Below are 21,563 nucleotides of genomic sequence, written 5' to 3' on the forward strand. Positions count from 1 at the left end.
TCAACTCATTTGAAAATGAGGGTGTGTTTTAGCTGCATAAATATACACTTAGAGGCACCCTTATTTTGAAAATGCTTGCCTGTGTTTGGAGATTGCCTGTAGCTCATTTATCTAAATGTGACTTTCTCCCAACAATATGGAAAATCAGTAGTTGATTTGTAAGTTCTAATAGCTGTTTTAGTACTCTCTCCCTCCACATCCAAATCTCTCAAAAGATAATATTAAACTGCTCATGATAGTTAAGACAAAAGAAGACAGTGAAGAGCTTCAAAAAGATCGCTCAAAACAAAATGGCAAATGACATTTAATGTTGATAAATGTCAAGTAATGCACATTGGGAAAAAAAATCCCAATTATGCATACAATATGATGGGGACTAATTTAGTTATAACTACTCAAGAAGGAGATCTTGGCATCATTGTGGATAGTTCTCAGCAGTCAAAAAAGCCAATAGAATGTTAGGAATAATTTTAAAAGGGATCTCAAATAAGATAGAGAATATCTTACTTGCCTTTGTATAAAACCATGTCTTGAATACTGTGTACAGATGCAGTCACCTCATCTCAAAAAAACTTGGCATTGGAAAAGGCTCAGAAAAAGGCAACAAATTATTAGGGGTTTGGAACGAACGCCACATCAAGAGACATGAAAAAGACTTGCACTTTTCAGCTTAGGAAAGAAAAGACTAAGCTGGGAATATGATAGAGGTCTATAAAATCATAACTGCTGTGGAAAAAGTGAATAAAGAGAAGTTATTTACTTGTTCCCATAATGTAAGAACTATGGGTCACCAAATTAAATTAATAGGCAGCAGGTTTAAAACGAACAAAAGGAAGTTTGTTCTTTACACAATGCACAGTCAACCCATGGAACTCCTTGCCAGAGGATGTTGTGAAGACCAGGACTTAATGGGGTTCAAAAAAGAACTAGATACATTCATGGAGGTTAGGCCTATCAATGACTATTAGCCAGGATTGGTAGAAATGGTGTCCCTAGCATCTGTTTGTCACAGGCTAGAAATGGATAATAGGAGAGGGATCATTTGATTACTTAATCTGTTCACTCCCTCTGGGGCATCTGGCATTGGCCACTGTTGGAAAACAGGATACTGAGCTAGATGAATCTTTGGTCTGACCCAATATGGCCATTCTTATGTTAGTTTTATTCTTTGTTTTCAGCATGGAACACCTCCATTGCTAATTGCTGCTGGCTGTGGAAACATTCAGATGCTTCAGTTACTCATAAAGCGAGGATCCCGTATTGATATTCAGGATAAGGTCAGGATTCTTTTTTGTCATAATGAATTATTTAAGCACTCCTTAGTGCCAGTACCTTTTCACAGGAGACAAGTGGGTTATGACAGTTTCTTCTTTCTTTACATATGAAAAAAAAAAAATCTATTAGCTAATCTAGTCATCCAATCTCTGCTATCACAAAAAGATAGACAAAAATAATTTTTCTCCTTTTTGTTAACTTTAGTTGGTACCAGTGAGTTTCCTCTCATATTAGTGGATTCTATTTCAACTAATGTAGTAAATTATTTCAAGTTATTATATATATGTAATCTTAAAAGGTTGTTTCTGCTTTGCAAAGTGTTTTCATCTAATTGGTTTCACGTTTCTCTTGTACTGATTTAGCCAGAGAGCTAATCTTAGCTTTTAACAAACTGCTACAGCATGATAAATATATTGCTTAATTACTTGTGCTGTCATTCTTATTAAAACACACAGGCTATACCAAAATGTCACACTTTGAATGCCCTAGTCTTGGCTTGTCTGAAAAACTTGTAGAGTTTTTTTTTTTTTTTGGTTTTGGTTTTGGTTTGTTTCGTTAACTTATATTGTCAATGGATGAGCCTATTGTTGTTCAGCACATACTTCAGTGTGTGTGTATGCACTAAGTTGTAGCCTAGTGAATATCCGGAAGTGTTGTGTTTTTGTTCATGGCTTTTTTATTATAAAATATTTTGAACAGGCTGGGTCTAATGCAATTTACTGGGCTTCTCGACATGGTCATGTACAAACTCTGAAATTTCTCTGTGAAAGTAAATGCCCATTGGATGTTACAGATAAGGTAAGGAAAAAACGTTTTTCATTGTCTGCTTATGTTTTTATAAACAACTAATTGCGTTTTAGGGAATGACAGGCAGCCTACTGTTACTTTTAGCCATGCTAGCTAGATTACCTACTACAACCCTAACCTTATGCCATAAGAGTCCTTGTATAGACACTGTTATGACAGCATAAAATTGCTTTTGCCAATATAGCTATTTTGCTCAGAGCACTGGGACAAGCTGTACTGGCGAAAGCATTACTTGGGTTGCATAAGCTGTATCAAGTTTGTTGCCCAGGCTTTTTCTAGTGTCGAATAATAACCTAAATAAACTATTTTGCTTTATGGAAGATGTTAATTCCTGAATAAAAATTGTATTTATTTACAATATTTTAAAAACCAGGAGTGTTTACAACATTTAAACTGTATATTTGTTTAGTGTCATGTGGCAACTAGAATATACAGGCAGTCCCCGGGTTACGTACAAGAGAGGGACTGTAGGTTTGTTCTTAAGTTGAATTTGTATGTAAGTCGGAACTGGTACATATTGTAGGGGAAACTCTAGCCAAACGTTTCTCCAGAGCTCAGTTTTATTCTCCCACACCTCACTTCCCTCAGTCCTTTATTCTCAAGCTTTATTCTCAAGACCCTCCTTACAGCCGACAGGGGGGGCGTGTTGGAGCTGCCCAGGGGCGTCCGCGGGACCTAAAGCTGGCAGGGGCGGGGTGCCTTCCCCACTGTCACCGCCTCCCGCAGCGCGGGGGGCACTTCCCCTGCAGTGCTTGGGGCAGCGCCGGTTGAACTGCCTGTCAGGCAGCGCGTCTCAGAACAGGACCAGGTACCTACCCAAGAACAGGGAATAGCAACACAAGTGAGGGATATCTACAGGGTGAAAAACTGCAACGAGCATTTTTTCATTGAGCGTAGCGCTGAGGGCTGCGGATAGACATGGCTCTGGGACACCTTAAATTTCAAGCTGCTGCCTTTAAAGGCAAGCAAGGGCCTCTACTGCTGCTCTTTGTGCAGCCGGTGGGAGCCCGGCTGGCGGTGCACAGGAAAGAGCCGCGCACACAGCAATCCCCTTCCAACGCCCCACCCCACCCCCGGAGGCTCCTCCACGGAGCTGTGCAGAAACGGGAGTGCGGGGCACGGACGATCTCCCTTACACATGAAATTATTAGCAGGAAAAGCGCGGAGGAAGGGGGGGAGGGGAACAGGTAAAATGTCAGCAGGAGCAGAGTTAACCCTTCGCTGCAAGCAGAGGTGCCGGGGCAGCCTTTGGAGGCGAAGCACCTCAGCCACCCCCCATTGCCGCCGCCGCAGCCCCAGGGAGGGCGGGGAAGGGGTGGAACATTCCCCCCGAGCGGCGCGCGCCAGGCTCCCTGGCCAGGAGACTCTATGGTGCGGGGCCCCAGCAGCAACAAAAATGTCGGCGGGTGAAAAATGTAACCCATCGCCTGCCGGCCTCGGTGCGGGGAGTTTTTTAAAGTGGCCCCGGCAGCGCTTCGCACCCCCCGCCCACAGCCGGGCTCTGGGGCTGGGGCCAAGTGAGCCCCGTGCGCCCTGACCGGCCGCTGCAGCGCCCGGAGACCACAGCCCGGCGCAGGGCCGGGTGTTCAATGGCAGAGGCGGATTCCCCTTTAAATCTCCCTGCCTGCCCCTCCGCCCCCCAAGTCTCCCTCTTACCGGCTCGCGGCTCGCTCCTCGCCCTCCCTCTGCCTCCTCCTCCGAACGGGACTCCCAGCCCAGTCCCACAATGCGCCGGGCTCCCTCAGCGCCGCCTGAATGGAAATGCCGCTGCCGGGGCACAGCTAGTGCGGGGTGCCTCCCCCCTGTTGCCGCCTCCAGCGGCGCGAGGGGCGCTTCCCCCCAGCAGACCAGGGAGATGCAGAGCTAGCGCGCTTCCCCCCTCCCCCAGCAGACCAGGGGGACGCGGAGCTAGCGCGCTCCCCCCTCCCCCAGCAGACCAGGGGGACGCGGAGCTAGCGCGCTCCCCCCCTCCCCCCCAGCAGACCAGGGAGACGTGGAGCTAGCGCGCTTCCCCCCCCCCCCCCCCCCAGCAGACCAGGGAGACGTGGAGCTAGCGCGCTTCCCCCCCCCCCAGCAGACCAGGGAGACGCGGAGCTAGTGCGCCCCCCCCCAGCAGACCAGGGAGATGCAGAGCGGCTTTTCTCGCCACGGAGGAAGCGGGTGACGGGACCGCGGCGCGTCCCGCCTCCCGTGTCCTCCGCGGCGAGTATAGTCGCTCCGTGTCTCCCTGGTCTGCTTGGGGGGGGACGCACTAGCTCCGCGTCTCCCTGGTCTGCTGGGGGGAAGTGCCCCCCGCACCGCCAGAGCCGGCGACAGTGGGGGAGGCACCCAGCACTAGCTGCCCCCCTCCCCCATTTGTAACTAGGGGTCCGACGTAAGTCGGATTGATGTAACCTGGGGACTTCTTGTAATTGGCTAGCTAAGAGCTGAGTAACACCTCCTGCTCCCAGCCCAGCCTGCAGCACGTGGTATGGTGGGCCCAGCCAGTTTGGAGTGGCCCTCAGCCCATGGGATTCCAGTTTACCAGTTAAATGTTCCTTTAACCACTCAACAGGATTTTACATCCCTAATGACAGCATAATAAGCTTCTCCTCAATCTTCAGATAATTACAGCCCTTCGCTCCCAGCTGACCAAGCAAACATTTTACCCTCCCTCATACACCTCTCTCCCCACATAATGGGGAGAAAAGATGGCTCCTAGAGCATGACTCAAATGTTGGATAGGGTCTCTGGAAAACTGTGAGGAAATAAATTCCAGAAAAGGAAGGACTTGACATTCAACACTCTGCCAGTTGCCCCCCACCCATTTATAACAAAGGAGTTGGAACATGAATGTCTACATTGACTGTATTTGTGGCAGTGGCAGTATGGCATGGGAAAAGGTGATCTCCAAGGTAATTGGGCCCAAAGCCATTTAGAGCATTAAATGTTAAAACCTGTACTTCAGATTCCACTCAGAAACTCCCATGCAGCCAGTGGAACTCAAAGAACACTGATGTCCCATTTATGGGAGTGTGATATACAGAATAACATTTATGTGCTTGCTCTATAATTCCAGTCTGGAGAGACGGCGCTCCATGTGGCAGCTCGGTATGGTCATGTAGATGTGGTTCAATATCTCTGCAGCATTGGGTCCAATCCCAATGTTCAAGATAAGGTGGGTGGTATCAGCTCTTCCTCCTACAGAGACGTGAGTTTATTCAACATAAGTAACCCATAACTTATAGCCCCCTGGCATGTTTGAAATTGAAACTCTGTTGGTCTTTACCTGTTAAGTGGAAGCTATTCACAAATTGTGTGCATGAGAAAGCTACCATTATGCTTCTAGAACACCAGGGAGGGTATGTTGAAATGAATTATAGAACTTTCAGGATGGAGAGAACTGCACCTCTGCTTACACAGCACAAATGCAGGGTTGTTTACAGCACTGTTGAGTTTAGCTAGCACCTGAACTGTCTATTGACTTTGCTATAGAGCATATCCTTCCAAAATTCTGTGACTTATAAAAATAAGCCGAAGTGAAACTCCTTATTTATACGTAGAAATTGTAAGTTACCAAATTTATATGAAACAAGTTACTTATCTAATATGCTACATTAGTAAACTCAGAGGAGGGAAATACATTTCTTTAAAGAAGATGCGCTTAACGTATTTCAGCTATTAATTGGAGTCTAGTGGAGGGGGGTGAAAAGAGGAATATATTATCAAAATAGCCCTCCAAACTGTTTCCAAGCTTGAGTGTGCCCCTTTCCTTGGGAGTTCCTTATTCCTACAGACAGTCTCGAGTCTTTCAAAATACTGTCTGCAATGGGAAAATGTGGAATTGACTTGGGCAGTCACAGAAACAGTCAGCAAGTAAAAGTTGCAAACCCAATCCTTTCTCTGTCTGCTGAGGCCAACTCTTGACCTGAATGTCTAAAGACTTCACCTGCTACTTCCCCAGTTGCCATGGAAAGCTTTGTCCTCCCTACTGAGTAAGTTGCCTGTCGTATGAGCTTTGGTATCTGCCCAGGCTCGCTCTTCTCTTGTAGTTCAGAGGAGGGGTAAGGAGGTTACATTTACAGTCCTACTGCCCTCATTTTTGAGAGGAGGACCCTTCTTCCCTTTTTAATTTTATATCTGCTTAATTGTTATAACCCAATGCATTTACAAAAGTATCTACTGTAGAACATTTGGGTGTTTCCAATTAAATTTATTTTAGCCTCGTAGCTTTGAGGCACAAAGAACTGAATGATAAACATTTTAACAGGTCTTGGGTTCCTTAGTCACTTTTTTGAAAATAGGGCTTATGCTTCTAAGTCACTTAGGTATACTTTAAAATCCTAAACTGACTTGTAGAAGGCAAATCACTATCAGAACTGGAAATTAAATACTCAAGCTCTTTCTTGAAGTGTTTTGTTTCAACCCCCTGACTAATCCCTAAATAAGTGAAATAGTTCCGTATAAATGAGGACATGTTTTCAAATGAGAGAACTGAGGTCAATAATTAGCTTCAGTTGCATGGAAACAGCAAGGCAGTAGTGCCAGTATTTGCATGCCAGTCAGGTATCTTATGTGTTTTACTAAGGAATTGGTATTTGTAGAATCCAGATGATTAAGAGACGCTATTGAGTTATCCTAATCTGTGTGTGTGTGTGTGTGTGTGTGTGTGTGTGTGTGTGAATTACACCCGCTTTCAGAAACTTAGCTTCACAAAGTATAATGCTACATAATTTTATAGGACATAACTTTGATAGCTTCCTTTTCTTCCCCCCTTTTTCTGGTCTTCTAGTACAAGCTGGGGGAATGGACACTGTTAGCACATAATTTCAGCTGTGTTTTATTTTATACTGATAGGAAAAAGAAACTCCTTTGCACTGTGCTGCTTGGCATGGCTACTACTCTGTTGCTAAAGCCCTTTGTGAGGCAGGTTGTAATGTAAACATACAAAACAAAGACGATGAAACTCCACTCCTGACAGCATCAGCTAGAGGTTACCATGATATTGTGGAATGCTTGGCAGAACATGGAGCTGACCTTGATGCAACAGACAAGGTTAGTTATGGGTGAATGAATCACATTTAGTCAGGAATTATATGCTGAAGAGATGAGGGATACAGGACTAGTTATACTTCTAAATTACTTTCCTTCAAATAAAGTATTTTAATGCTTCAAGCCATCATTCTTTTTTAAAAATAAGCTCTCTAATGGATTATAAAGAGAAAATTGATGGCTGCTTCTAAAAGTTGCTGACTGACTTTTTTGTTCATTCATATTGGAAATAACCATTCTATTGTTATGTCCATATTCATGTAATACCACCTTATTAAATCTGTTTCTGTCAATCAACTTTATAGCTGAAACACATTCTTTGTACAGAAAATAACTGGAATGTTGACTCTTGTAGCTGGGAACGTGCTGTTCATTTTTAAAGGATGAAAGGCAATAGATCACTTACCTTCAGTACCTTCATCACTTACCTTCAGTACTCTTATGTCAGAAAATAAATCATTTGTTTTCTGTCTAAACCATAGCTATTTAAAAATAGCATTAATTCAGAATTATTTTTTCCCCGCATGACAATTATTGAAGAAACCTTTTAGTTTCATTGTTTATATTAGCATTCTGGTCATAGTGGTAGTTATTGTTTCTATTGTACATAAACATTGCAGTTCTCTTTCTCTGGTCTGCAGTGTGTAGCTGCTGAAACATTTTGCTTATAAGAGAACTAAATGCAATCACCTTTGAGTCCTGCTACCCTCCCACTCCCAAGTTGTTTTAGAGACAGAAGGAACTGCACCATTCAGCAGCTATCCTCATTCTCTAAGCAGATTGTGTGACTTTTTTTACATGGCCACCTTCTGGCAATGAACACTTGTACTAGTATGTCTTAGCCACCATGCCATTTTCAGAGAAAAGTGTTGATTTGTTCTGACATAGATTTGTACCAGGAAAAGAAATATTCACATTATATATTATGTAATACATATGCTATGTGCGCACACACAATGTTATGGAAGAAAGAATACTAAAACAGCCCTTTCCCAGTCACAAAGAAAAAGAGCTTTTAAATCAGCGCTTTCACCCACGCATCTTCGCGTGACCTTAAGTGTCAATGTACCGTCTTTGTCCCTCAGTCTGCTCATTGATCACGTCTGCTCTAGGTGATTTCACACAACACGGAAGGCCTTATAGTCATTCTGAAGGAAATGGGGTCTTCCTAACACATGAGTCTGTAAATAATGAATTGTGGTGATTGCAGCAGGTAGAAGAACAATCCCATTTAAATTTGAACTATAAAAACTTTAGTTAAGATCAGATAACTGAAACATGGAAGGAAAAGATGGAACTAAACATTGCTAAAGTACAGAAGTTATCAAGGCCCAGGCCAAAAGAGATCTCAGCTGGCAGGAGGGAGGGGGGGAAGCCAACCTTGGTTAAAGCTTAAATATAAAAATGCATAGCAGTTTAGAAAAATAGGCACCTCTAAAGGAGTCATTTGTTCATAACTTGCAATTTATACACTCCCCCTCCAAAGCTCTTTGAAAGTGCAAAATCTTTTTAAAAACAAAGTTCAAAACGTCAGCTAGTAAAAAGGTAAGCCAAGAAAGTTTAAAATATTTAGTTTCTCATAATAAACATAGCAAGGGGCCTCAAATTTTCAAAAAACACTTTTTAAAACATTTATTTAAATAAATCAGCTTTTTAAAAATTCCACTAAAAATCCATTCAAATATTTATTCAAGGTTGCAAAACTGAAAGCTACTCTTTATCTGGCCGCAAGCATCTACTGACAGCCTTAACTTCACATGCATCTGACGAAGTGGGTCTTTGCCCACGAAAGCTTATGCTCTAACACTTCAGTTAGTCTATAAGGTGCCACAGGACTCCTCCCCAGCCTTAACTTTGTTAGCTAACTTTTCAAGTGTTCTGATGCTTTCACAAAGTGTAACTTTATTTTTTTAAGTGATTTAATATTAAACATAAACAACATGAAAGTAAAAAGAGAAACACAAAATAAACCCCTCTGTCAATAATAAAGCAACTAAAACAATAAAAATTATAATTAAAATAAAAGTTTAAAAATTATAGGTATTCTTATAAAATACAAAAAATAATGCTGCTTACTTAAAATATTTTTAAAGCTCAAAAAAGGCCACTAGCTGGGTGGTTTAAAAACAAAAATCAACCTAGCGCACGTGCATACACACAATCAATAGAAAACAATAAAGCCCAACTGTTAAACCCCTATTCAAAATAGGGATGTGAATGGTTAACATCACCCTTACTGGGTGATGCTTATTACTTACGGTCAACTGGCTGGCTGCCCCAGATCCTTGGGACCTGGCATGCCACAGGCAGGGATGCTGCAGCCTGGCGGAATCACCCCCCCATGCCAGCTTCAGCCACTGGAGCAGCCACGCCTCCTGCTCTGGGCCACACTGGCCACCATGTAGCTTCTGCGCAGGGCCCAACCAGGGCCACCAGAGGAGCAGCTGCCCGTGACACAGCCTGCAGCGCCAGCCTTCGAGAAGGGATGAAGCTAGGGCCAGGGTCATAAGGTGGCTGCCCTGCTACTCTTTGGGGGGGGGGGGAGCACCACCTGCCACGTGGCCTGCCATGGAGCAGCTGAGCAGCCACTGCGTGGTTCTTTGGAGGAGGTGGGAAGGAGGTAAATTTTTGGTGTGCGTCCACCCAGGCACACACCTTAGAGGGAACCCTGCTTGTGATCCAGTAGGCAGGAAGATACACACTACCACTCTTCAGTTACCATACATCTCATGGGAAAATACTTCAATTTGTATAAATCACTTCATAATGATGGGTGTGGGTTAAATGTGACTAACAAGTTGTCTTGTGATTTCAGGATGGACACATAGCCCTGCATCTTGCAGTAAGAAGATGTCAAATGGAAGTAGTTAAAACTCTCATCAATCAGGGATGTTTTGTAGATTTCCAAGACAGACATGGTAACACTCCTCTGCACGTGGCCTGCAAAGATGGGAATGTCCCTATTGTGATGGCCCTCTGTGAAGCAAGCTGTAATTTGGATGTTACAAATAAGGTAAATAAAAAACAGTGCTAGTACAAAATTTTTCTGTTAAACATCTTGGATGACTGAGCTTCTTTTAATTTACCACAAATACTGTGTAAAAATTTCATTTTTCAAAGTACAAATAGAAAATATTTTCAAAAACTTAACCATAGCTCTACCTTTTTAACTTCAGAGCAGTTGAGGTAATTGAAAACCCATGAGGAAAGAGCCAAACTGAATTAATTACATCAAACTTTTCTGTTCACTCCTAACATTAATACGTGCCAGCATGTTTATCTAGTAGCATGACTTTGCTTCATGTGGATAACATTTAGGCAACAGGGAATGGATGGAATGTTGTATACTTTATACTTTGTTAGTTTAAAGTATTAAATTAATAACATTAATAAAAATGACTAATTTCAATTTTATCTATATAACTGATACAAGTGCTTCTATGTGTTTAAAAAAAACTACTTGAGAATTGAGGAAAGATTCTCATACTGCTGCTAAGTGACTTAAATCAACTTCTGATTCCACAGTCAGTTAAAGACATGCATGTCACATGAATATATTAAGCTGTTTTTAAAAAAATTAAACATCGGCGATACTTTAAATTGATTGATATTGACCATAATAGTGTTTTCTAGAGTTGAGGACACTAGACTAAGTACTGTACCCTTTCACCAATTTATTTGTTTCATGCAGGAATTATAGTTAATCACAGAACTGGTTAGTAAATTACATCCTTCTAAAACAACATTTATTCTGTGCTTCATAAAAGGAGTATTGCTAATTAAAAGCAAAAACATTTTTAAGTTGTAGAAAACCCTTTTCCGAGTAATCTTTAATAGCTGTGTCTCAGTCAAGTTTGAGCTTTGTTGGCCTTTTGTTGTGATAGAGCTGAATGTGTTGTATGACAACCAAATGTAATACTTAACCGGTTTAACATTTTAGTTTTCTGCCTAGGATTAAGTAACAGCACACAGCTTCAGGAATTTTTCCTGTTACTAGTTTGAATAGCTTTAATGTCAGCCATTAGACTTTGCTTGACATTCTGTGTGTGACTTGTGCTTGGTGTTTTGCTTTGAATGCCTAATTATGCAAAGGTAGGAGAATATTGCAATAACATGCAGTTTTTATATCACACTAAGTTTAAAGCAGTTAATTGTAGAGGTCTTTGTGATTCGCTGCTTTTAAAAGGTGTTAGTTCTTCTCAGAAAAACATAGCAGTATCCATATAATACAGTATTACTAATTAATGTTTCCATTCATTACAAAAGCTCTGGGATCTTGTGTGCTACAGAAAGCTATGGAAGGTGTTGGATTTTTGTCTTAAAAATCTGGCCTACTGCAATCAATATTGTTTTTAATCTAAATATCAGCAGCTGCCAAGTGGAAAGCTTATTATAATGAGCTCTCCACCCACTTGTGTTAGCTTAAGTGTGACTGATCAGGCAATTAAATGCAGATCCATGGTTGAGAACACATTTTGAGGAAGGTGGATTAATACAGCCAAAAGCTGGATTAGCACTTCTTTTCATGACTGAGAATCCCTGGCCTTAAAGTAGTAGAGTTGGGAGGGGGGACACCTAAAACTAAATGGACCAGGAAGTCTTCCACATATGGTTAAGGATTTTTGTCTTTTTATTTTTAAAGGCTCTAGTAGACTGTGAGTGGAATGGATTTTGGATTGCAGGCCTTTGGAAGAGACAAGCTCTTGTCACATAGCATATGAAGACAGTCAGTTATTATCTTGAAAAACAAGCTCTACCACCTGAACCAGTTAATTTAACGAATCCTTTATCTTGTGTCCACTAATGACATGTACCATGACAGTATAAAATATGCTGTCTTGCTAACATGTGCTTTAGAGCTTCATATCCATATACTAGCCAATTAGCCCATCATAAGACAGGATTTTCAGGTCTCTCCTCCACGTCTATCTTCTCTCTTGAGCCTCCGATCTCTTGCTCCATGTGTCTGTCTTTGTCTCCTCCTCCCTCCCCCCCCCCAGCTCTCCTCCGCCTCCTGTCTCTCTCCCCCTCTCTCTTCTTCTCCCCCTCCTGCCTCTCACCTGGGGGACCGTGGAGCCCAAACGGAGCAAGCAGCTGTTTGGGCTCCCCCGTGGCGGCCCGGCTGAGCAGTGCAGAAGTCAGCAGAGCGCCAGGGTGGGAGGTGAAGGGAGGCTGGGTGGCGACATATACGGCCAGGCCCCGCCCCCTGGCCATGTATGTTACCGCCCTGCCCTCCTTCCCCTCCTGCCGTGGCGCTTGGCTGACTTCTGCGCCACTCAACCGGGCCGCTGCACAGCAGCAAGCAGCTGTTTGGGCCCTGCACTCCCCAAGCAGCACGGGCCGCCCAGAGGGAACAGCCAGCATTTCAGCGTTACAGACTCACAGACATTGGGCTACTATATATATGATTTGGGAGGGAGGCAGGGATCATTCCAGTTAATAGTTTTTACTGTGTTGGAGATTTCAGAAGTCATAATTCTGGGATCTACAATACAAGATAATTTTAAAATGTTTACTCATGAAAAGGAAACATTTAGGGTTACAGCAAAGAAATTATAAAAGGGAAAAAAATAGAAACATAAGTAGATGCAGAGAGGAGATATAAACAGAAAATTCTGCAAGGACAGGTCTGTTGTTTTAAACAAAAGAGGTAGGAAATGAATGATGAGGGCCATTATATTGGTGTGAGAAATTCAAGAACAACTGTCACACTCCCATGTCTTAATCTTACGAAATAACTTGGTATTATAGAAGGAAAAGATGAGAGAAGACAAGCTAGCAGACTGCTGTGGTTTGGATGACAGTGATTTTATTCAGCAGTCATTGCCCTCCTGATAATGGGATGGTACAATATTTTTATTAGTAAAGTCCATCTTTTTATATTGTCCATTTTTTTTTAAACATTGCCTCTGTGCATTCTACATCCTAAATTATTATCTAGGATATTCTTTTCTTTTCCATTCATTTTCTAGTTTTAAACTCTCTTCTGTCTAGTGTCTTCTGCTTCCACCACTTAGCTGCCCTCGTCTTTTTAGGGTTTGCAGAGGAGTTTTTGGTTTACAGTGTACTCTGCAAACTTGTGGATTTACGAGTACTGTGGTACCGTGTTCGTTGATGTTCTTGCATGTAGACATTATATGTCACTGGCATTCTCAGGGAGCAGTGACCTTTTTGGCTTACAGAGCAGGCATCGCCTTAACTCCCCTTCTCTTTTGATCACTTTCATCCATATGGAACTGTGGAAGAGCCACAGCTGCCAAGCTTATGGGGCCAATATTGCAGGAACAGATTAAATGGGAGTTTGAATGGCTAAAATATTATATTTCTGGGAGTCTCAGATGTCTGAAAATGTTAGGATATTTCACATGAATGTTGTAGAGCTGACTTATTTGATTGTCCCACGTTCAAATCTTATTTTTGATTAAATTGGACTTCGTTGTATTCCATTTTTAAAGTAAGTATACAATTAATCAAATTCTATTTTCTCCAGGCCTGTATATAGTAACACAGTGATGTCTCTAGAATAGAATAATGAATGCCTGAAAATCAGGCTTTTTCTGCACATCATGAACAGAAAGTTCATCATTTTTTTTTTTTTCCTCTCCCTTTTAGTATGGGCGAACACCTTTACATCTGGCAGCAAATAATGGAATCCTTGATGTTGTCAGGTACCTCTGTCTCACTGGTGCCAACGTAGAAGTTTTAACCTCTGTAAGTATAACACATGTTATGTTGCTTACAGCAATAGGAAACAACTGAAAACAAAGTGATGGTCTATTAGAATTGTATGTTGGAACAGTAAAAGTTTTATTAGACTACAGTACATAATTCTAGCTTGACAAATACTCTGTTGTCCATGAACAGATGCAACCTATCCCAGTAAATAATATATTTAAAACACAAAGTACAGAGTCCACTTAGCCATGGAACCTTAGTTGAGAGTTAGTTGTACTGCTCTATTTTTATTTGAGCACGTTTGCCATTTTTCCTGCAATCATATACCTGTATAAACACATTTTAAAATCTTTTAAAGAGATGAAAGCCTTTTGGGGGGGGGGGGGGGGAATCTAACTACAGTGAAAAGAATATTTAATGGCACATGTGTGTGGGTGAGTGAATGGGTGAGCTAACATTCAGATGTACTTGCAAAGCAATTACTGTGTGTCACGTTGATTTGCACCACCTAGGGTACTTCTCATTCTCAGAACAGTTGAGAAGTGTTCCCTTGATTAGCATATTCAGGGGAGTGATGAAGAACAATGAGCTATCACACATACCGTTGCCCATATATTTAACAAATAAATATCATTTATCTGCAAAAGAAATGCGGCTGGATCATCCTCAAATTTTATGTACCCTATTCAGTATGCATTCAGCAGGAGTTTAGCCTGAATAAGTCAATATTGATGAAAGTCAAGTTATAATTTATAGGTACTAAGGAGCCCAATATTTTTCAAAGCTTTCCATCTATAGAAATTACATAGATGGTGATAAATGAGTTTAAAGGAAAAGATGTTTGGTTTTTGTCCATTTGACAGCGCTTGGTGTAGTAGTCCAGTTTCACGATTTTCCCCTCCTTATTCAGTAAGCTTGTTGCATCTCTCACTTGTGTGAATCTTTCACAAAGTGGCATAGGAAAAAGGGTGTCTGCAGTTGTGGTAACTTTTCTGACTTTACAAGGCTTCAGACATATTTAGTACCTGGATTTTCTTTTTGTATTTACTACATTTTAAAACTTGAGTTTCCCTTTTTTTTTTCTTGGTTTCATTATATCTAATTACCAAAATAAATGCATAAAACTGTTTCCTTTCAGCTTATCCTTATTCTCCTATTTTATGGAGTGACTTGATTCAATGTTTGTAACATCAGCATTAAACTCTATGCAAGTGAATTTAGCAAGATTAAAAAGTTGATCTGTGTGTGGAAAAATTACCGACAGAACTATACTACAGGGAAGTTAGCATGTAATTCAGTAGTCATGTATCTGGATCAAATTTTAGCAGTCCCTTGCTCCCGGCTCTCACCTGCCGCCCTGCGCTGCTACCTCTGATACAGAGGCAGTAGTACAGGAGGCAGCGGCCCCTGTCCATGGGGAGGGGGGAAGTTCCTGAAAGACAAAGGGTATGCCAGCATCCCAGAGCAAGCCCTTCCCCACACTGCTGCCTTTATCAGAGGGGGGGAAGGGGAGAAGCAAAAGAGCTCATGCACTGCCCCCCTAACTCACTGCCTCTGTGGGAGGCAACAAGAGGGGGCAGGTGGATCCACATATCAGCTCCCGCTTGCCCCCTTGTGCTGCTGCCTCTCATACAGAGGCACCTAAGGATGGGGGCAGGTGGCTCCACAGGATCCAGTGCTCGTGGGGAGCCAGCTTAAAAGCCAGCTCCTTGTGGACACCTGCTCCTACTTCTCCCTCACTGCCTCTTATACAGAGGCAGCGAGGGGGAGAGTGTGTAGTCAACAGGATTAACTAATAAGCCTGATATTATCAGTTAATTGTATAGTGATCTACATGCTGACATCCCTGTTATACTATTGTATTGGTACAACTGTTTGTGTGGATGGGATGTGCTCCTTCCAGAAGAGGTGTTCCTTATTCCAGTTAGTTTAGATCTCTTTGAAAGTGATGATAAAGTGGATTAGGATAAGGTATTTCTATTCTTAAAACATTATAGCAGTGCTGTTGTCTAAGTAGAAGTGCGACATTATCTACACTAGTGATTGGCAACCTAGGCTAATGAGTAAGCTGCATGAGTGACCCTCCTTCATCTTAGGGGGGGGACACAAAATAGGGATCGAGTAGTTTTGCTACTTGTGCTTGCATACCTAGAATTTGCAGGGTGTGCTATTTGAACCATAGCTGTGCTTTGAGTGAATGTAGGAGTGCACAACTTTCACAGTCACTGTGTACGATCAGCACACACCTCGCTTCACGTGCCCTAGCTTTGTGTGTATCAATTTAGTAATGCCAGTAAGGGAAGAAAACTATCTGGATAGAAACAAGAGGAATCTAGCAACCATTGCCATTAAGCCATATACACCAAGGGTTAGGTCAGTGTAGCTACATCTCTCACGGGTATGGATGTAAAATCCTACTGTAGACCTGGCCTAAGTGTGGCAGGAAAAGCAGGCTGATTTAAACAGGAGAAATTCCAGTTTATGCACAATATCAGGGCAATGAGCATGTTGTTGGAAAGAACATATCCATGATGATTTAATGAAGTTTCCTTGCTTGTGGTTTGTTTTTGTTTTTTTTTAAAGGTTTACTTGTATCTAATGTTAAACTTGTGTGGAAGGCCTAATGGTGGTTCTCTTCTAACCTTTTAGTTACATTATTTTCCTCTTTTCTTTTCTGAGAACCATTTTTTCAGGGTTCATTGATGCCTACAACATTAACTATGGACTGGAGCTTGGCAATTTTTGTCAAATTTTATTTTGGTGATTTGAATATATAAATATTCTTAGTGATTTGAGAAAATCAAAGTGTGGTAGGTCGCACCCCTGGGATTACTCCTAAGATGTTATAGCCTGTCTTTTCTGCCAGTCTGGGCACCCTTTAGCCCTGTCTTGCCAAGTCATTCTTTTAAACCTCCTCCAACATAAACGTAAGCAGGGCCATGCCCAGCTGCAGAATAATATAAACCTTGAGATCCGCTCTTGGAGGGCTTATCTTAAGGGACTTGCCTCCTTACCCATATGTCCAAACTCCCTCTTATATAATTCAAAGTGATACGAAATTCAACTCCTCCCTCAATGTGGAGGAATTATGCACCACTTTCTCCCACTCCCCTGGTTTGAAATGACCTGAACTGCGTTATATTATAAACTTAAAAACTTTATTTAACTATAAAAGGTGTATTTAGTGGTCAAGAGGTAGCAAATAGAGCAAAGCAGATTATTAAGAAAATAATTCAAAGTTTGCAAATTAAACTAGATTCACTGAAGAAATGGGTTACAAGTAATTTCTCACCCTACAGGTTGTTTCAAGAGTCCTTCACAGGCCAATTATCTTTTTAGTCTGAATTCACCAGTTTTTCCTTCACCAACCCCTCAGTTTAAGTCCCTTTGCTTGCTGGTGTTCTCAAGTGTGTTTTGGGTGGATGGCAGAGGAGAAACAAGCTAATAGCCAAGATTGTTTTCCTCCCCATCCTTACATAGATTTCCATAAGGTGAGATTCCTCTGCTTGATTTTTGCTCTCCCTCCCACCTGTTGAACAAAGCAGCAGTCCAAGAGGCTGATTAATACCAGGTGACCAGGCCACCTGACTGTCTACTAGGGGCCCTACCAAATTCACAGCCATGAAAAATGAATTATGGGGGGGAAACAGTGTTTCTTAATTTGGGGCCCAGACTCAAAAGGGAGTTGCAGTGGTTATTTTAGTGGAGTCATGGTATTGCCTCCCTGACTTCTGTGTTGCCTAGGCAGCTGGAGAACAACACCTGCTGTTGGGTTGTGTTCTTAGATATGAAGGCAGCATCATGCCACAGCAGCACAGAACTATGGTTGGCAATACCATGCTGACTTTTTCTAGCAATGCGGGGGGCTCCTGGCCTGAGCTGCCTTTAGCTACCCATTTCTGAAGGCAGTGCTACTTCTAGCAGCAGCACAGAAGTAAGGGTGGCAGTACCACAGTCCCTCTCCCCCACCCCTCTACATTAACCTGGTGACTCCACCACAACTCCTTTTTTTGTCAGGATCCTTAAAATGCTGTGAAATATCAGATTTAAATATCTGAAATCATGACATTTATTTTATTTTTTTTAATTCTATGACTGTGAAATTGTCCAAAATGGACTGTAAATTTGCACAGCCCTATTTATAGTATCCATGAGTCAGTAGCAGTGTAGTCCACAAGAAGGTCAAGCCTTTTCACAGCCCATTGTCTTTGCTGATGGGCCATCATGCCTGTCTGACCTGTACATTCTTGTACCTAAAGTGTTAGGCAGAGGGTATGAGCCAATGCATCAGATATGAAATACAGATACATTGGTCAATATTCCTGACTTCAGATACAAGAATGATACATGTATACAAATATGATAATCTGTTAAATATGTTCAGTAAATTATAACCTTTCCATTGATATCTTACATAAAGCACATCTCTGTTACGTTGTATCCTTATCATAAGCATATTTTCATTAAGGATATGCAACATAATGTGACATCACTAAACACATTTAAGAATGTTCATGATCTTGGAACATGCAACCTCTTCAGATTTTTAAAAACTATAATAAAGTGTACTGCATCTACGCATGCAGTTTAGCATATCATTGTTCCATCATATTATCTGGTATCTTCTGGAATTTTTACTAAATATAAAATGCCCAGAAGTATTTAATTTGAATAAATGGAAAACATGTAAAGCTAGCTTCAGGAAGAAAGCAATGTATCAAAAAACATTGTTTCAGCTGCATGTGTATTTTTTCAAATACAGGCTGTAATATAAAGTTAAATGCTGCAGTTTTCAGTCAGAAAATATTGCAGCCTCTTTGTGTTCATAATCTTTTATGTAAGAGAAGGGTACTGTTGTTTATATTTCCATTCCACAGGATTAGATGCGTCCTTCAGCCAGGAATACTTAACCCAGAAATGGCATATTATTTGCTAATTAAACCTCAATTGCTCATAATAATCCTTTCCTGCTGACATGACCCTCTTCACAGTTCAGTGGTTTAAGCTGCAGTTGTGAAGTATGGTGACCAGAACTGAAGACAACTTGTTACAATCACTGTATAGGGCCAAATTATGTGTCAAATTCCAATCATTTGGTGAAAGTGTGGTTCTGTCCAGGGCTGGCTCTAGGTTTTTTGCTGCCTCCCGTGCTCCCTTTTTTTGTCCGGGGAGGGTCCACGTGCAAATGCAGCTTGCACGGCTTGCTGGGGGTGCGCGCACAAATGCAGCTTGTGCGGTTTCCTGAGGGGTGGGGCGCACACTTCAGGGGGAGCCCAAACCTCAGGGAATTTTCATCTCCTAAGAGAGTTCCAGGGAATCCCTACATGAAGACAATGGGAGGGCAGGTTCATCCACAGCAAGCCAGTTAAAGATTTCCAAAGCATGCAGCTGTTCACATCACCTAGTGCTGAAGTCCTGGTCCCGTTCCTCACTCTAAGGGATTTTATTATTAGAAGCCTTATAATCACTCAGACTCCAACCCCAACACATAAGCTGTCCAACTCTTGGTGTCCATGGACAAGAATCAGCCTCACTATACAGTGAAACAGTTCAAAGGGATTAAGAGAGCTTTTGTTTCAACTCCCCAGCTCAACTGTCCAGAACAAGACAGGCACCAGACAACAAAACCTCACTAGCCTAGGACTATCACTAGCGTAGGACCTATTCCATGAGCGCAACCCTGTGCTTTCTCCTTCAGGGATGGACCAAGCAGCCTCTGAAGCAGGGTGGATTGATTTAAATAGCTTTGATTTAAATCTCTAATTTTAATCATGATTTAAATCGGCAAGCAGAAAACCTAGGTTTAAATGAGCAATTAATCATTTAAATTATAGTTTTAAAATATTTTCCTAAAAGATGGTTGAGTCGTTTTGATTAGCAACCTTTAAAACATGTTGATTTACAACTAAATATAACCTTTATGCCAAATTTGGTGCTTCTGTTTAATAACTAGGAGAATATACTCAGTACAGCTACCAACTAAATAAATCCCCAAATAATTGTGTAACTTACATGTAATCGGATTCTTAATTTTTACATTTTTATTCTGTTACAAAATGGTGTGTAATAGGAACACTTAAGAGACAGGTTTTATCCCACTTATTATTTGCTAAGCGGTGGCTGCTTTTTTAAAAACATCTGATTTACATCTACTTCTGTCTGGACGGAAATTCTATTTAAAATAAACAATACCAGCATTTAATTTTTGTATGAAATAAAACTACCTTAAATGTGAAGGACACATAACAAAAAAGTATCCAAACACATTTTGCATCTAAAATGCATTTATTAAACAAAGGAAATATCCATAGTGAATTTAACAGATCGAATCTAGTCATCATGTTCTTCAAGATGTTAGAATGTTCTCATGACCAGTTTTTTACTGAGAGAAGAGGAAAACAAATTTTTCTGCTTTGTCAACTCTCAGTTTTGCAACTGTGAATGAACTAATTATTGGATTGAACTAGCTGAATAAACCAAAGTGATAAAAACATTCTCTCTTCACCTGCAGAAGAAGCTGCTGCTGATATAAACACTGGTTCTGGGTACTTACACTAGTGAACTGGTACAATATCTTTAAAAGTTGACAGGAGACATGCTCTATTTAATTTTTAAATTTAATTCATAAGTTATTTAAATAGATTATGATAAATTTAGGCCATAACAATTTTTAATTTAATTGTAAAGGTATATTATTTAAAATAAAGCCTAATTTAAATGGGATCACAATTCCAATTTTAATAAAGCTCTCCTGCCCCAAACAGGAAGGGACTTGGGCACACAGGCACTGGGAACACCAGAGTTCCCCTTCCTCAGATAAAGGGAGAGGGAGAATCATCTGGGTCCCAGGCAGGTGTGAGGTTGTCAAGACACAGCACAAGGGGGATGGGTTCCTGGGCAGGTGTTGGGGGAGGAAGGAGGGTTCAAGGCCCAGAGAGTAGGGGGAGGGAGGATTGTTTAGAGAGCCAGACAGGAGATGGTGATCCAAGTGGGAGGCAGGGAGCGGGGGGCGAAGAGGAGTCGGGTTGCAGTGGGCCAGGAGGTGTGGTTGCTGGGCAGAGGCCAAGCCAGGGGAGGCGAAGAGAGGGGGGGGGGAAAGGGGTGTTGTGTGACAGTGAGCAGGGGCACACAGGCAGGGGAGAGGGGGGGCAGCCGGGCAAGGGGGGTTCACAGTCAGGGGAGTTACGGGGGAGAGAACACAGGTGGGGGGGAGAGAGAAGGAGTTGTAGGGAGGGCGCACGGGAGGTGGGGGTGGCCAGCCAGTGGAGGGGGCACATGGGTGGGGGGGCACTCACAAAGGCGAAGAAGTCGTCGCTGGGCTCAGCCTTGCCAGCTGCAGCCACCCCACTCTACCCACCCAGCAGGGGCTGCGTCTTGTGGCTGCCCACACAGAGCTCCCAGCACCCTGGGGCTAGGTGCAGGCTCTGAGCAGCCAGGCGCGGGGCTCCTAACTCAGGGGATGGCTCCCCGCCACTCTGCTCCTCCTGCGGGCCAGAATGCTGCCCCTGGCAATGTGCCGCCCCAAGCACCTGCTTGCTTTGCTGGTGCCTAGAGCCAGCCCTGGTTCTGTCACCCTGTTAATGTTGCTTAGAACAGTGACTTCTCCACAGTCACAGATGTGATTAATGTGGGCTTCACAGATTCAGCCCCATGACCATCCACACCTAGATTGTGAGTGCTGATTTGTGACTTGGCTCTGAGGAACAAACAATTTTGCTGTGTGCTTGTGCAGTCTGAGTCCCAATCACACTGATTTCATGGTATTATGGGCCTTT

The 21,563-nt window shown here is 42.2% G+C and overlaps 1 protein-coding gene across 6 annotated transcripts in view; it reads left to right on the forward strand.

The window, feature by feature from the left end:
* The window catches only part of DAPK1 (death associated protein kinase 1), a 131,497-nt gene that overhangs the window by 84,596 nt on the left and 25,338 nt on the right, over positions 1-21,563 (forward strand). For all 6 annotated transcript variants that reach the window (XM_075931798.1, XM_075931800.1, XM_075931799.1 and 3 more), the window contains 6 exons: positions 1,179-1,277; positions 1,975-2,073; positions 5,141-5,239; positions 6,919-7,116; positions 9,929-10,126; positions 13,726-13,824. In XM_075931798.1, coding sequence (XP_075787913.1) covers positions 1,179-1,277; positions 1,975-2,073; positions 5,141-5,239; positions 6,919-7,116; positions 9,929-10,126; positions 13,726-13,824 — 792 coding nt within the window. The remainder of the gene's footprint in view (positions 1-1,178; positions 1,278-1,974; positions 2,074-5,140; positions 5,240-6,918; positions 7,117-9,928; positions 10,127-13,725; positions 13,825-21,563) is intronic.

The sequence above is a fragment of the Pelodiscus sinensis genome, chromosome 6, assembly GCF_049634645.1.
Source record: "Pelodiscus sinensis isolate JC-2024 chromosome 6, ASM4963464v1, whole genome shotgun sequence".
Taxonomy (NCBI): Eukaryota; Metazoa; Chordata; order Testudines; family Trionychidae; genus Pelodiscus; species Pelodiscus sinensis.